We start from the raw sequence: 17,397 nt of genomic DNA on the forward strand, positions 1-17,397 counted from the left end.
AGGGGTAGAGAGAGGGTGTGGGATGGTGGGATGGGGGAGGTAGATGATAGCAAGAGAAATAGATAAGAGGAGAGAGAGAAAGAGAGAGAGAGGCAATGAGGGGGAGAGAGAGGGAGAGAGAATTATAGAGCGGGATGGGAGGGGGGGAGAAAGAAGGGTGAGAGTGAAAGAGGATGGAAGGTGGGGGGGGAACAAGTCATCAGAGGTGGGGGGGAATGAGAGAGAGGGAAGTGGGGGGGCAAGGGTGGAAGAAGAAGGGCAGAGAGAGAGAGAATGAGGGGGGAGAGCAAGAGGGGGCAAGTGAGAGGGAGGAGAGAATTAGAGAGGGGGGGAGAAACGGGGGGGGGGGGGGTAACTGCAATGAGCCTCTGAGGGCTCCCTCTAGTGGCTAGTGCCTAAATATCTATTTTTAATTCAAAGACAAAAATAAGGGACATGAATCAAATTAGAAAATAATCATTGGAAAATACATCTCCCTCAAAATAAATATTGCAGACATTAGGAAAATGAACATGGACACATTTAAGAAATGTGCGCAATTTGTCAGAAATGAAAAACGCAGACGACATTTCCAGGGACACCATTTTTCCGAGGACAAGTCTTCAGGACAGGGACCGTCCCTGGATATAAAGGACAGATGACAGCCATGCAATCAATGGATTGGATGGTCAGGACGATGGATGAATGGGTACTCCCCCCCCCCTCTAAACCCAAAATAATCTGACGAGTTAAGTGGCTTGCATCCAATATTGTCCTAATTTAGGTTTATGATGGTTGTGGGGTCATTAGATTGTAAGCTCTTCTGGTGCAGGGAATGATTGAATGTTTCCTATAAATGATCAATCAATAGAAAACCAATAATTTCCAGGACCTAGAGGTTCAGTGTGGGCAGAGGGTATGAAGTCCAGGAACCCACCTTTATAAGAGGTCCTTCTCTCCTGTCTCAGTCCAGCCAGCTCTTCTCCATAACAACTTTGTGATTATCTTTGCTGCTTAGCAACAGTTTCCATGAACAACCCTAACAAGCCTTTCCATTGGGTTGAATCCGGCCGCCATCTTGGTACTCCTAGACTGAATTAGGTAAGCCGCCATCTTGGTACTCCCAGACTGAATTTGGTAAGCCGCCATCTTGCTACTCCTCATACGTTACGCAGAAAGATTCTACAGAAATCGTTAGTTGGTCCGGCCTGCGTCTATTTTCTAAATAACAATACGAAGTATGTCTACCTATAAAATGTTCTGCTAGTCCCGTGTTTAACAAACAGTAAAAGCTGACAAAGAAAATAAATGCAGATGGCGGCGCCGGAACGTCACTTCCGTTACACATTCTGACAGATCACCGAACCTGATGAAACGCCACAGGGAAAAGAAGGTCCTTTACCACACCCAATATGGCGGCCGGAGGACACCGGATGTGACAGACCGGAAGTTGGGCTCCGGCAGACTTTGTTCGGCTTGGCAGTGTCAGATAGGCTGTGCAGGGCGGAAATTGGCAGTCGGGTGTTCGGAGATGACGATGCGGGCGCTGGTGCTGGTTGTGGGGCTCCTGGCGGTGTTGGGGTGCCGGGCGGTGGAGGTGAAGAGGCCCCGGGGGGTCTCCTTGTCCAGTAAGTGTTCTTCTTCATTCATTGTCCGCAGCCATTCCCATGGGGGACTGTGTAGTCATTATTATGTGTATGGAATAGTCCTTATTAGAGGGAATGTTCTATATGCGTGTTGGGCGGAGCCACACTAACCCGCCGAAGGCATTGGACTCTGCCTGGTGGGCGGAGCTTACTCTAATCCACATCAGGGATTTGGAGTCTGTGTGGTGGGCGGAGTTTACACAGCCAGGGAAAGCAAGGTCGCCTAGGTGGTGGGCGGGGCTACGCTAAGTAAGGGCGGAAAAACGTCGTCTGCTAGCCAGTTGACAGTGAGAGTACGACAGCAGGTGGCGAGAGCGACCAATAAGGGAATTATTAGGCCAGAATAGACAGGGCGTGCGGCCAATAGCAGTAGAGATTTTGAATAGCATCCCCGGGAAGGCGGATCACTGATGGTGGCGGGCATGTGAGGATAACATGGGAGCGATGTAAATCCATGGAATTCACTAATAGAAACTGAAATGAGAAGTGTATTATTGTGAACAAGAAGTAGCATTATAGAGAGGTTGTTAATCAGTAGGTAGCGTGGCTGAGTGGTCTAAGGCGCTGGAGTAAGAGCTCCAGTCTCTGCGGAGTCATGGGTTCAAATCCCATAGCGGTCTAAGGCGCTGGAGAAAGCTCCAGTCTCTGCGGAGTCGTGGGTTCAAATCCTCTTGTCATTAAAGAGGAATTGCAGTCTGCTCACATAATAATTTGTAATTAAAACATCTTTGCCATTCTGAAGCTTCCCTCCAACCACTTTGCATATTATTTTATATATACTGTACTTGCCAAATACCCTGCAGAATCCTCCCTCCACGGAGTCTGGCTGCAACCATTTTAACTGTGGGCAGCTGAAGCTGCTGCCTGGATTTACACAGAGGCACACCTCCAGCTCTGCAGCTCTCATTGGCCCTCTTATGATCCCCCCCCCCTTCCTGGCAAACTCTCCAGAGAGAGAAAGCTGTGCATGATGTCATAAGCCAAGGCTAGAAACAGGAAGTGGGCTGTATAAGATATTTGGTGGCAGAATAAAAGAATAGGATTGTTTGCCCCCCCCCTACAAAAAAAAAAAAAAGTACCACCAACCGCCACTGGTGTCAGGAAAGGTAGGCTGTGATTGGTGATGGGGGGAGCATGTCAGGAACAGCAGGCTGTGATTGGCCCCCACAAATAGAGATTTTTTTTTCCTTTTTTTTTTTTTTTCTTTTTTTCCAACAAATAGAGATTTCTTTTGGTGGTATTTGATCACCTCTACGGTTTTTACTTTTTGCGCTATAAACAAAAAAAGAGTGACAATTTTGAACAAAAAGCAATATTTTTTACTTTTTGCTATAATAAAATACCCCCAAAAAATATATATAAAAACACATTTTTTCCTCAGTTTAGGCCGATATGTATTCTTCCACATATTTATTGTAAAAAAATCTCAATAAGAGTATATTGATTGGTTTACGCAAAAGTTATAGCGTCTACAAAATAGTGGATAGATTTATGGCATTTTTATTATTAATTATTTTTTTAACTAGTAATGGCGACGATCTGCGATTTTCATTGGGACCGCGACATTATGGCGGACAGATCGGACACTTTTGACACTATTTTGGGACCATTGGCATTTATACAGTGATACACTGTACTACAAATAGCCACTGATTACTGTATAAATGACACTGGCAGGGAAGGGGTTAAACACTAGGGGGCGATCAAGGAGTTAAGTGTGTTCCCTAGGTGTGTTCTAACTGTAGGGGGGATGGGCTCACTACAACATGACAGAGATCACTGCTCCCGGTGACAGGGAACAGTAGATCTCTGTCATGTTGCTAAGCAAAACAGCGAAATGCCTTGTTTACATAGGCATCTCCCCGTTCTGCCTCTCCTCGCCGCAATCGCAGGCCGCTGGCGAGCATCGAGTTTGCTGGACCCACGGGCACGCTCCCGCAGCACGCGGTGGGCGCGCGCCTACTAGGCAGCAAACTCAAAGGGACATACAGGTACGCCCTTTTGCCTGCCCGTGCCATTCTGCCAGCGTAAATCGGCGTGCGGCGGTTGGCAAGTGGTTAAGGCACCAGTCACGCTTTTGTGCGACTTGTCATGTGACTTTGGACATGACCTGTCGCAGCCCATTCTTTTCAATGGCATACATTCAGATCAGTGCGACTAAGTGATATTGACGTCCTGTTTTTTTTTGTTGTTTAAAAATAACAAACATGTTATACTTATCTGCTCTGTGTAAGGCCCGGTTCACACTGGTGCGATGCGAGAACCCTGCAAATCCACTGCGAGTTCCCACATCGCACCGACTCGCATGGCAGTTCACACTGCCATATGCGAATCGCTGGGGAGTGTCAATACATTGTTAACGACACCCCCAGTTCAGCTTGCATATCGCACTGCGAACTGACAGTTCGGACACGAATCGGATTGCACAGGTGTGAACAGCCATGCGATCCGATTCTGGTCCGAACAAAAAAAAGGTCCTGTGCGTGTTTGGACCGAATGCGGTGCGATATCAGCCATACTATCTGTATGGCTGAAATCGCATCACATGTGATATGAACAGCAGTGCGCTGTGAATCACATGCGATGTCTGGCATCGCACCAGTGTGAACCGGGCCTAATGGTTTTTCACAAAGCAGCCCAGATCCTCCTCTTCTCGGGTCCCCTGCCTGCGCTCCTGGCCCCTCCCTCCTATCGAGTGCCCCCCAGAGCAAGCAGCTTACTATGGGGGCACCCGAGCCGCTCCCCTGCCTTGTGTGTCCATTCAGACATGGAGCTGCAGCTTGACACCGCCCCGCGAGGGGCCCTCTTACAGGCGCCATGTACAGCTGATTTTCAGCTGTTCCGCTTCGGCTATTTCCGCCGGATCCTACTGCGCAGGCGCAGCGCCTGCGCAGTAGAGGGGGGAACTTATCTGCCGAACGGAACTTTCTCGGCAGAACAGTCTCTATGGATGGAGGTCTCTCATGCGCTCTCTATGGAACTCTCCGTGTTGCGCATTTGTCTAGAGGACGCGTCTCCTGGGTAACGGGAAGGGGGGGCGGTGCTAATTCGCAGAAGGCGGTGCAGCCCCGTGTAGTGGGCAGTCGCAGCGGTGGGCGGAGCTTTAACTCACAGAAGGCAATGGGAGCAGTGGAGTGGGCGGAGCTTCAAGCCGCCACTGAAGCCTACGTGTAGGCGGGGCTCAACTCACAGGAGGCATACCAGCCTAGGGGTGGTGGGCGGGAACTACTTTAATTTGCAGAAGGCACGGAAGTCTGAGTTGGTGGGCGGAGCTAAACGAGTTCACAGAATGCTTTGCACAGCCTACGTGTAGGCTGAGTTTCCAGAAGATAGCGATGAAGGAATAGGAGTAAATACGGGTCATCCGCTCTCTCTACACACACACACCTTATATCCAGCCTCTTCCCCCATCACTGCTGTTTAATGGAGCGCCCCCTGCTGGGCTCTCTGCATCCTCCCTTCCTATAGTCAGCCGTGGATGGGTCAGTGCAGCATGCTTCCTGGTGTCTTCGGGGGGAGGTACTCGTGCGGGGTCTTCGGGGGGAGGTACTCGTGCGGGGTCTGCGGGGGGAGGTACTTCTGAGATTCTTTGGGCCTCCGTTGAAGGTTTTTTGTGCTGCAGTTTAAAGGAGGCTGAATTTACCCCAACAGAAACTTGGGAGGATGAATGAAGTGACCCCCCCCCCCCCCCCCGTAGGAATTCATAAGGATAGCCAAAGTGACCACACCCAGAAGATTCCCAAGGGTTCACCGGAGTGATCCCCAGAGGAACTCTGATCAATGTGACCCCAAAGGGCTTCTGAAGGATAGAGGAATTGACCTCAAAGGGATGACAGTAGTGAACTCTGCATGGAGGTGGAAGCGACCGCCGGAGGAACTCTGAATGAGGGCGGAAGCGGCCGCCGGAGGAACCCTTGAAGCGGGCGGCGGAAGCGAGCCCCGGCGGAACCCTTGAAGCGGGCGGCGGAAGCGAGCCCCGGCGGAACCCTTGAAGCGGGCGGCGGAAGCGAGGCCCGGCGGAACCCTTGAAGCGGGCGGCGGAAGCGAGGCCCGGCGGAACCCTTGAAGCGGGCGGCGGAAGCGAGCCCCGGCGGAACCCTTGAAGCGGGCGGCGGAAGCGAGGCCCGGCGGAACCCTTGAAGCGGGCGGCGGAAGCGAGGCCCGGCGGAACCCTTGAAGCGGGCGGCGGAAGCGAGGCCCGGCGGAACCCTTGAAGCGGGCGGCGGAAGCGAGGCCCGGCGGAACCCTTGAAGCGGGCGGCGGAAGCGAGGCCCGGCGGAACCCTTGAAGCGGGCGGCGGAAGCGAGGCCCGGCGGAACCCTTGAAGCGGGCGGCGGAAGCGAGGCCCGGCGGAACCCTTGAAGCGGGCGGCGGAAGCGAGGCCCGGCGGAACCCTTGAAGCGGGCGGCGGAAGCGAGGCCCGGCGGAACCCTTGATGCGGGCGGGGCGGAAGCGAGCCCCGGAGGAACTGAAGTGACTTGGGGGGGGGGGGAAGGCTGTGCTGTCTTGGGTTTCATTGAGGAGCTTCCCTCTTACATTATCCTCCTAGACCTCCTTCAAAGAAGCACCTCAACATTGTCACTATGACAGGAAGGGAGAGAAGATCCTTCTATTCTACAAAAGCGTATTTTATTGTGGTCTGTGCTCTTAGAGATTTCCCCTCACTTCCTGTCCTGGTGACATTGTTGTCACTGACCTGGGAAGCTCTTCTCAATTGGCCCACAGCGAGCATTTAAAATATGAAGGAAGTTCTTACACTTCTCTATGCTGTCTAAAACAAAAAAAAAAAAGTTTTGGCTTTAGATAGACGTAAATCTGTATGTGGAGAAAATCATTCTGATGTTACCGAATAGCGGAGTACACAGCAATATAAATGCCTATGGAAAAGTGGAAAACCACCTGAGGCTGGATTCATACCTATGCAATTTTAGTGCTTTTTGCATTTGCACTACAGTCCATTTAACATGGTTTCCTATGGAACACGTTCTGTAGTGCAAACTGCAAAAAGCACAAAAAATACATAGGTGTGAATCCAGCCTAAGGCTGGGTTCACACTGGTCCGACAAACGCTCCGACATTGGGAGCTCATGTCGCATGACGTGTGAAATTTAATGTTTCCCTATGGGAGCCGTCCTAACTGGTCCGACACAAGTCGTTCCGACTTTAGAAATGCTCCCTGTACTACTTTGGTCCGACTTTGATCCTACTTCAGTCTATTGACTATCATTGAAGTCGGATCAAAGTCGGATTGCCGTCTTGCATGATCCGACTTTGGCACGCGACTTGTGCTCAGATGTTCTTGAGGGGGAACTCCGCGCCAAATTTTAAATAAAAAACCGGCATGGGTTCCCCCTCCAAGAGCATACCAGGCCCTTGGGTCTGGTATGGACCTTGAGGGGAACCCCCTACGCCGATAAAAACGGCGTGGGGGTCCCCCCCAATCCATACCAGACCCTTATCCGAGCACGCAGCCCGGCCGGACAGGAATGGGGGTGGGGACGAGCGAGCGCCCCCCCCCCTCCTGAGCCGTACCAGGCCGCATGCCCTCAACATGGGGGGTTGGTGCTTTGGGGGAGGGGGCGCGCTGCGGCCCCCCACCCCAAAGCACCTTGTCCCCATGTCGATGAGGACAAGGGCCTCTTCCCGACAACCCTGGCCGTTGGTTGTCGGGGTCTGCGGGCGGGGGGCTTATCGGAATCCGGGAGCCCCCTTTAATAAGGGAGCCCCCAGATCCCGGCCCCCCACCCTATGTGAATGAGTATGGGGTACAGCGTACCCCTACCCATTCACCTAGGAAAAAAGTGTCAATTTAAAAAAAAAACACTACACAGATTTTTAAAGCATTTTATTAGACAGCTCCGGGGGTCTTCTTCCGACTTCGGGGGTCTCTCCGGTTCTTCTCCACGCTCTCCGGATCTTCTGCCGGGCTCCTCCGCTCTCTTCTGCTCTTTTGCCGCTCTTTTGCTAAAGCGGAGGAGCCCGGTCTTCAATCTTCTGCCTTCTGCCTTCTGCCTTCTGCCCTCTTCTCCTGATGTTGACACGACGCTCTCTGGGGCTAGAATGCTCTCTGTGCGCTCTGCTCTGACTTATATAGGCGGTGACCCCGCCCCCTTATGCCGTCACAGTCCCTGGGCATGCTGGGACTGTGACGTTTTAGGGGGCGTGGTCATCGGGTGATGACCACGCCCCCTAAAACGTCACAGTCCCAGCATGCCCAGGGACTGTGACGGCATAAGGGGGCGGGGTCACCGCCTATATAAGTCAGAGCAGAGCGCACAGAGAGCATTCTAGCCCCAGAGAGCGTCGTGTCAACATCAGGAGAAGAGGGCAGAAGGCAGAAGGCAGAAGGCAGAAGATTGAAGACCGGGCTCCTCCGCTTTAGCAAAAGAGCGGCAAAAGAGCAGAAGAGAGCGGAGGAGCCCGGCAGAAGATCCGGAGAGCGTGGAGAAGAACCGGAGAGACCCCCGAAGTCGGAAGAAGACCCCCGGAGCTGTCTAATAAAATGCTTTAAAAATCTGTGTAGTGTTTTTTTTTAAATTGACACTTTTTTCCTAGGTGAATGGGTAGGGGTACGCTGTACCCCATACTCATTCACATAGGGTGGGGGGCCGGGATCTGGGGGCTCCCTTATTAAAGGGGACTCCCGGATTCCGATAAGCCCCCCCGCCCGCAGACCCCGACAACCAACGGCCAGGGTTGTCGGGAAGAGGCCCTTGTCCTCATCGACATGGGGACAAGGTGCTTTGGGGTGGGGGGGCCGCAGCGCGCCCCCCTCCCCCAAGGCACCACCCCCCATGTTGAGGGCATGCGGCCTGGTACGGTTCAGGAGGGGGGGGGGCGCTCGCTCGTCCCCACCCCCATTCCTGTCCGGCCGGGCTGCGTGCTCGGATAAGGGTCTGGTATGGATTGGGGGCGACCCCCCACGCCGTTTTTTCGGCGTAGGGGGTTCCCCTCAAGGTCCATACCAGACCCAAGGGCCTGGTATGCCTCTGGAGGGGGAACCCATGCCGGTTTTTTATTTAAAATTTGGCGCGGAGTTCCCCCCTAAAGATTCATACCAAACACAGTGCCGGCATTGGCGGGGATCCAAGTCGGATCCCCGTTCATTGAAAGTCGGACACATGCCGGCTTCATGTCGCAGGGCAAAGTCGGATCCAAAGTAGGACGGCTGTCGTGTCGCACCAGTGTGAACCCAGCCTAAAGGATGATAAATCTATTGACACAACCACCACATATTTGATGAGCCCACCTGTTTTCCTGTGCTGTGCTGACTTGTTTGACTTTGGTTATTTGCAGATCGTGTCTTTTATGATGAGGCAAAACCATTCACCTGTCTGGACGGGTCTAAGACGATTCCCTATGACCGAGTGAACGATGACTACTGTGACTGTGTGGATGGGTCTGATGAGCCTGGTAAGAATCTCGTGACTGTATACTGAAATGGCTTTTATTATGGTATCTCAAAAGACCCCAGAGAACATCTTTTTTTTTTTTTTTTGTCCTTCTCTTTTTAAAGGGGCATGTGTTTAAAAAGACTGTTACCCGGAGGGTGGAGCTGCACGATTCTGGGCAAAATGAGAATCACAATTTTTTTTTTTTTGCTTAGAATAAAAAGATCACGATTCTCGCGGCGTAAAATCTTTCACATTATACAAAAAAAATTGGGCTAACTTGTTCTTTTTTTTTTAATTCATTAAAGTGTAATTTTTTCCCCAAAAAATTGCATTTGAACAAATGCTGTGCAAATACAGTGTGAAATAAAATATTGCAACAACCACCATTTTATTCTCTAGGGTCTCTACTAATATATATATATTTATGTTTGGGGGTTCCAAGTAATTTTCTAGCAAAAAAAAAAATGATTTTAACTTTGAAACCAACAAATGTCAGAAAAAGGTTTAGTGTTTAAGTGGTTAAACTTCCTTCATTTTCACACCAAAGTGTATTCCTTTGATCTGAAGGACAAATTGTTACAATGTTTATACTTATGTTGCACTGCTAAAGAATGTTGTGATTCTTGGCAGACTGGCCAGTTGTTTTTTTTTTCCCTTTCTTTTGACGGCTGTCCGCTTTAGCAGAGCAGAGAGAATTCTCTGCATATAAAGAATCAGGAAATACTTTTTTCAAGACCGCAACGGGGAAAAAATTGCGATAACGATTAATCGTGCAGCTCTACCGGAGGGGGACAAAACTCTGGAGGATAAACCCCTTTACACTGACCGTACTCAAATACATGCCCCCACTGGACTAGGCTTTTGGCCTAGGGGCTGCAAACTTGCGTATCTCCAAGCACAGAGAATGGGATCCGGGGCTCTTGGTGAGACCCCGGTCTAACGGTCGGCATCCAGAACATCTGATTCCAGGTCACCTGATCACTGTGATAGCCAATCAGAGGCTGTCACAGTGATCAGTCACTGTGAAGCCCGCCCCCGTGTCTTCTGTCTCTGTGAATGAATGAAACCGATCTATTGTATCTTTCTCTGTCCTTGTAGAGATAGGGGGGGGAAAAAGTGTGTAGATAAAAAAAAAAAAAAACCTAGATCAAGGTTTGAGCTAGGTTAGTGCCAGGGGGGTTAGTGTTTGGGTCAAAGGTCAGGGACAGGATTTTTTTTTTAAATTAGTGTCAGTGTGTTAGGTATGATAAAAAAAAAAAAAGCAAAATGCGCACTATTATTTCTGGGCTGTACTACAGTAAAAACAACATACACATGTGGTATCGCTGGGGTCGCATGACTGCGCAATTGTCAGTGTCGCAGTGATTATATATACACATATATAATGATATTTTTTTTTTTTTTTTTTTTTTTACTATTTTGGGACAGTTTTCCTTTAGATAATAAAAAGAAAAGTCAGGAGATATTCATTACCATTTACCCCCAAATGAAAGCCCAATTTGTCCTGAAATAAACATGGTATAATCCACCTGAATGCACAAAGTAGTTGTGGTGATATGTACAGTTTTACTAACACATGTCAAAGTTGCAAAATTGTGCTTGGGCATTAAGATTTGTTTTACCCTTAGGTGTGAAGGGTTTAAGTGAGAGATGCCATACCTGCAGCGCCTTCCCTTACCCTCTCTGTCATAGCTGAATTTTGGGCTGATTTAACCATCAAAGCTCAGAGTTGAGATGTGCTCAAGCTTGTCACTAAATTCCCCCCCCCCCCCCCCCTTCGTATTGGCTCCAACAGGCCCTTATGAATATATGGGAGGCGGAAGGGGGTGGGCAATCTTTGTCACTATGAGGAAATGCATGAGCACATCTGGATTTCTCATCTAGGAAGGAATTGCCTCCCCCAGCTTGGATGCTCACATTATGCATCCCAGGGGGCTTTGAGGCAGTCAGGCACTTGTAGTGCAGTGTGTCATCTGGCTGTCAGCTATCTACTGTTTCTTGCAGCTGCCCCCCTGATGATGTGGCACATGGGCATCATTGGGTAGCTGACAGCAAGAACCAGGAAGCATCAGCTGGCCCCCTGATGCTATAAGAGAGGAATGTGGCGGTACTGGATCTTGTGTGCAGCTGTGGATTGTAACAGAACACTGAATTTGCTGGGCAGGTGAGTATGTTTATTACAGCTGAAGTCTAAGTAAGGCTTATGTACAGGTACATTGGGCCAACTTGGACCATTGTATGCATGTGTCATATCCAGTGGCAGGTGATGCTCTAAAATTTTGGGGGAGCGTAAACAAACCTGAAAAAAAAAAAACGTAAATTGCAGCCTCACTGTGCCCATCAAAAGTTGCCACTGTGACCCACTCGCCTGCCGTCTGACTGGCAATTACCCTATCTTGGTGGCGGAAGAGGCAGCGGGTAATGGCGAGCTATGGGACCTTGCAGGGGGTCAGACAGCGGCGAGCTGTATCCTCCATGCGTCTCCTCCTCCCCTCCTCCTGATAGGCGTCCAATAGCAGTGCCTGTCCTTTCAGCCAATCAGGTGACGGGTAACAGACCCGCGCTTCCTGATTGGCGGAGAGGCAGTTTAGTGTTGGAAAAGCAAATATTCATTTGCTTTTTTAACTCGCCTGGGTGGACTCATTGCGCTCCGAGTTCACCTTTTTTTGAAGCCTATTAGAGCCTTTGGCTCTAATCAGGTGCTTTGAAAATACACCCCGCTGCTGTAATTCAGGCATCCGAAAAGGGGCCGTACGCCTGAATAGGGGGTGGCGGCCATGGATAGATTCATGCTATGCTTGAATCTATCTATTATTCATAGAGGGGGTGGCTGGAGAGGGGAGGCGGCGCCTGTGCGCCCTTAATAGACGGGCCGCCCCTGGTCATATTTGGTTTTTCTCTGTGGAACCTGGAAATCGCTGTAATGGGTACTGCTGCTACAGTGATTACCACTTACCTTTGAGTGCCATGCTAAGCGGCATAAGAAGGTGCTTGTTTGCACCATTTTGAGAACACCTTGCATTTTCTCAATGATGCAAACATTCCCTGATCGGATGAGGTGGAGGTGGATAGGCAGGCTGCTTAGTACAGGACCCCAATATTTGGTCACATTTTGTCCACTAAGGCAGAAGATCAGTATGCAGAGACAGTTGCTGATTGGTCAGGTCTACCTTTTATGTCAGTTTCCCGGTTTCCTTTGGCTGATCTTTGGCATTTGGTCAGGCACATGGGTGAAGAATTTCAGGGATTCCAGGAAAATATACATTTCTTACGTCTGTTTTTTCTTTTTACTGTCACTATAGTAAACATTATAGTAAGGGGGACATATACAAAGTTTAGAGATCCACAGTAACACTCCAAGCAAGGAAGAAGGGGAACTATATTTTTGTAATGGTCTTATTCTATGCTGTGTCTGGTTAGGCTTTAGATTAATGTGATTTGTGTGTTGGTAACAGATCTCTTATTTCTCTAGTCTGTGGGGAGAATATGATCTTTAAATATGAAACGTTTGATAAGTACTGATGTCTGTTCTGCACCCCTCAGGTACATCTGCATGTTCCAATGGTAGATTCCACTGCACCAATGCTGGGTATCGGCCCACCTACATACCTTCATCTCGGGTTAATGACGGTATTTGTGGTAAGTGTAATACACAGAAAATGGAGGAATTTAAAGTAGAAATCCTGCCAAACTTTTTTTTTTTTTTTTTTTTTAAGAGTAGAGAAAAGGTCATTAGAATCGGTTTTTGATAGGATTTTTCTTTCCTTCCTGTCCCACACTCTTGTCGGCAAATAAAAATTGTCTTGAAACTGTCCAGCACCCAGCTTGGGTGCTTCTGTCAAGATATAGCTTCCTCCAGTCTGGGCCCAAGAACCAGGTATTATCGCTGAACACCTAACACTAAATGACACTGCAATGCAAACTGGAACTGGATGTTATATACAACACAAAAAGAGCTTATTTTATTTAATGTAAAAAGTGAGATAATTAACATTGCTAGGGAACAACCAACATAAACATCAGTTAAGCATGAACTAATCAACCTGCTAGTCACTTAACCACTAGACATCCGCGCTATGGCCGAATGACGGCCACAGCGCGGACCTGCATTCCCGAGAGGCCGTCATATGACGGCCTTCCCTGCGCGCGCCCTGAGTCACTGAGACACGGCTGATCACCAATCCGTGTAAGGGGCCGGTCCCGGCCCCTTACCATGTGATCAGCTGTCACATGATGTAAACAAAATATCGGTAATCGTTTTTTGTTTTTTTTTTACTCACGCTGACAGCGCGAGTAGAAAAAAAGCCGATCACCGGCTCACATGTCAGGGACATCGGTCCCGAAGTGGAAGAGGCACATCTGCCTCATCAATGCCCACTAAAAGTGCCACCTAACAGTGCCCACCTGTAGTGCCCATCACTGCCGCCTCATCAGCGTACATCAATGAAGGAGAAAAATTACCAGTTTTAAATTTTTTATAACAAAATATAAAAAAATTAAATTTTTTTTTTTTTTTTTTTTTTTTTTTTATATGCAGTTTTTAACTTTTTTTTTTTTTTTTTTTTTTTTTTAACAAAAAGTAAAAACCACAGAGGTGATCAAATACCACCAAAAGAAAGCTCTATTTGTGCTGAAAAAATGATAAAAATTTCATTTGGGTACAGTGTTGTATGACCACGCAATTGTCATTCAAAGTGCATCAGCGCTGAAAGCTGAAAATTGGTCTGGATAGGTGGGGGGTTTAAGTGCCCTGTAAGCAAGTGGTTAAACAAGCCTAGGTGCCCAGACTGTTCAGCACCCAGCCCACCACCCTGGATACAAAGTAAATTATAAGCATCCCACAATGGTTCGATAACAAAGTACAGTAGTCACAATATTAATTACATCTCCAAGAGATAATCAGACAGACGGAAACAATAGGTAACTCAATTGACAATGGGAATTCACATCTAGGAGGCACACAATGGGAGAGGCACAAACTTGTGTAATCTGTCCACTAGACAAGTCATCAGAAGACAATGTTCCAGCAGTCTGATAAAGTGGCATTAATTTATCTTCATAGATCCCTTTAGGAATATTGTTGATAAATATTTGTTTCTGTTGTGTGTGTGTGTGTGTGTGTGTGTGGGGCGGGGGGTTCTCCAACCCAGTCTGCAGGAGGGCCACCATACAGTGGGGACAGAAAGTATTCAGACCCCCTTAAATTTTTCACTCTTTGTTATATTGCAGCCATTTGCTAAAATCATTTAAGGTCATTTTTTTCCTCAATGTACACACAGCACCCCATATTGACAGAAAAACACAGAATTGTTGACATATTTGCAGATTTATTAAAAAAGAAAAACTGAAATATCACATGGTCCTAAGTATTCAGACCCTTTGCTGTGACACTCATATATTTAACTCAGGTGCTGTCCATTTCTTCTGATCATCCTTGAAATGGTTCTACACCTTCATTTGAGTCCAGCTGTGTTTGATTATACTGATTGGACTTGATTAGGAAAGCCACACCCCTGTCTATATAAGACCTTACAGCTCACAGTGCATGTCAGAGAAAATGAGAATCATGAGGTGAAAGGAACTGCCTGAAGAGCTCAGAGACAGAATTGTGGCAAGGCACAGATCTGGCCAAGGTTACAAAAAAAATTCTGCTGCACTTAAGGTTCCTAAGAGCACAGTGGCCTCCATAATCCTTAAATGGAAGACGTTTGGGACGACCAGAACCCTTCCTAGAGCTGGCCGTCCGGCCAAACTGAGCTATCGGGGGAGAAGAGCCTTGGTGAGAGAGGTAAAGAAGGACCCAAAGATCACTGTGGCTGAGCTCCAGAGATGCAGTTGGGAGATGGGAGAAAGTTGTAGAAAGTCAACCATCACTGCAGCCCTCCACCAGTCGAGGCTTTATGGCAGAGTGGCCTGACGGAAGCCTCTCCTCAGTGCAAGACACATGAAAGCCCACATGGAGTTTGCTAAAAAACACCTGAAGGACTCCAAGATGGTGAGAAATAAGATTCTCTGGTCTGAGAACAAGATAGAACTTTTTGGCCTTAATTCTAAGCGGTATGTGTGGAGAAAACCAGGCACTGCTCATCACCTGTCCAATACAGTCCCATCAGTGAAGCATGGTGGTGGCAGCATCATGCTGTGGGGGTGTTTTTCAGCTGCAGGGACAGGACGACTGGTTGCAATTGAGGGAAAGATGAATGTGGCCAAGTACAGGGATATCCTGGACGAAAACCTTCTCCAGGACCTCAGACTGGGCCGAAGGTTTACCTTCCAACGAGACAATGACCCTAAGCACACAGCTAAAATAACGAAGGAGTGGCTTCACAACAACTCCGTGACTGTTCTTGAATGGCCCAGCCAGAGCCCTGACTTAAACCCAATTAAGCATCTCCAGAGAGACCTCAAAATGGCTGTCCACCAACGTTTACCATCCAACCTGACAGAACTGGAGAGGATCTGCAAGGAGGAATGGCAGAGGATCCCCAAATCCAGGTGTGAAAAACTTGTTGCATCTTTCCCAAAAAGACTCATGGCTGTATAAGATCAAAAGGGTGCTTCTACTAAATACTGAGCAAAGGGTCTGAATGCTTAGGACCATGTGATATTTCAGTTTTTCTTTTTTAATAAATCTGCAAAAATGGCAACAATTCTGTGTTTTTCGGTCAATATGGGGTGCTGTGTGTACATTAATGAGGAAAAAAAAAATGAACTTAAATGATTTTAGCAAAAGGCTGCAATATAACAAAGAGTGAAAAATTTAAGGGGGTCTGAATACTTTCCGTCCCCACTGTATATTCTCTGACCATTAACATGTACAAGCTTAATATTACACCTTTCCATCCACTCCAGAAGGAACAATTTTGCTTTGTAGAGCTTACACTATTTTCTTATGATGCAGATTGCTGTGACACTACTGATGAGTATAACAGTGGAGCGAACTGCCAGAACACCTGCAGGTAAGAGCGTCTCTGCTGCCAAGAAGATCAATGAATCGGTGAAAGTCAGATTTATAAAAAATATTCCGGGGGGCTTCTGGAGAAAATAGGATTTTTTTCCCATTCCTTTTAGAAACAAGATGAGTTTCTCCTTCAGACACTTTGCCGATATGGGACCTTATTTATCAAAATTCAAGCAGCTTTATTAAAGCCAGTCAGCAAAGCTGCTTGAAACTTGTTGACATCTCTGTAGTTGCATATATTATACACACTAGATCATTAGCCAATGTGCACTAGGCCTCATAACATCTCTTCCTTTACTGCTATGTTTCTCAGGGAGATGGGTCGAAAGGAGCGAGAAGAGCTGGAGAAGAAAGCAGAAATGGCTCGGGAGGGAATGCTACTGAAACAGAAGTATATTGAAGATTCCCGAAAGGGACGTGAAGAGAAACAAGTAATGTCCAGCTGTGGAAAAGGACCCCTCTCCCACAGAAATGTGGGCTTGTAAACACAATTGCCTAAAGAATATTATGTCGCTGAACCATACACTGCCAAATGTGTGGGGACATCCCTCCAAATTGAGTTGGGTGTTTCCAGTGAAGGGTACAGTTAATGCTACAACATCTAAAGACATTTTAGACAATTGTGCACTTCCATCCCTGTACTATTTTGAGGAAGGCTCGTTTCTGTTCCAACTCCTGTGAACAAAGCCAGCCCTATAAACTGACCTTTTAACCACTTCAGCCCCGGAAGGATCTAACCCCTTCCTGACCAGAGCACTTTTTGCGATTCAGCACTGCGTCGCTTTAACTCACAATTGCGCGGTCGTGCAACGTAGCACCCAAACAAAGTTGACGTCCTTTTTTTTTTCCCCCACAAATAGAGCTTTCTTTTGGTGGTATTTGATTACCTCTGCGTTTTTTTTTTTTTTTTTTTTTTTTTTTTTGTTTTTTGTTTTTTTGCACTATTAACAAAAAGCGAAAATTTTGAAAAAAAAAAAAAAAAAAGCAGTATTTTTTACTTTTTGCTATCACAAATGTCCCCCAAAAATATATATAAAAAACCAAATTTCTTTCTCAGTTTAGGCCGATATGTATTCTACATATTCTTGGAAAAAAATTTCGCTATAGACGTATATTGATTGGTTTGCGCAAAAGTTATAGCGTCTAAAATAGATTGGGATGGCTTTATGGCCTTTTTTTTTATTATTTTTTTTTTTTGTATTAGTAATGGCGGCGATCTGCGATATATATTTTTTATTTATTTATTTTTTTTATCGTGACTACAACATTGCGGCAGAAACTTTTGACACTATTTTTGGACCCAGTGACATTTATACAGCGATCAATGCTATAAAAATGCATCGATTACTGTGTAAATGTCACTGGCAGGGAAGGGGTTAAAACTAGGGGGCGATGAAGGGGTTAACTGTGTTCCCTC

General features: G+C 47.4%; 2 protein-coding genes across 3 annotated transcripts in view; one reads left to right on the forward strand and one right to left on the reverse strand.

Annotated features, from left to right (window-relative positions):
• The window catches only part of ODAD3 (outer dynein arm docking complex subunit 3), a 65,150-nt gene extending 63,825 nt beyond the window's left edge, over positions 1-1,325 (reverse strand). Inside the window, exon 1 of the mRNA XM_073622666.1 lies at positions 917-1,325. The gene's annotated coding sequence lies outside the window, so the exon portion shown is untranslated. The remainder of the gene's footprint in view (positions 1-916) is intronic.
• A 70-nt stretch (positions 1,326-1,395) lies between these two features.
• PRKCSH (PRKCSH beta subunit of glucosidase II) overlaps positions 1,396-17,397 on the forward strand; it is a 42,368-nt gene continuing 26,366 nt past the window's right edge. For both annotated transcript variants that reach the window (XM_073622665.1, XM_073622664.1), the window contains exons 1-5: positions 1,396-1,607; positions 8,922-9,038; positions 12,563-12,658; positions 15,921-15,978; positions 16,294-16,411. In XM_073622665.1, coding sequence (XP_073478766.1) covers positions 1,511-1,607; positions 8,922-9,038; positions 12,563-12,658; positions 15,921-15,978; positions 16,294-16,411 — 486 coding nt within the window. In that variant the 5' untranslated portion in view covers positions 1,396-1,510. The remainder of the gene's footprint in view (positions 1,608-8,921; positions 9,039-12,562; positions 12,659-15,920; positions 15,979-16,293; positions 16,412-17,397) is intronic.

The sequence above is a fragment of the Aquarana catesbeiana genome, linkage group LG03, assembly GCF_042186555.1.
Source record: "Aquarana catesbeiana isolate 2022-GZ linkage group LG03, ASM4218655v1, whole genome shotgun sequence".
NCBI classification, from domain to species: domain Eukaryota; kingdom Metazoa; phylum Chordata; class Amphibia; order Anura; family Ranidae; genus Aquarana; species Aquarana catesbeiana.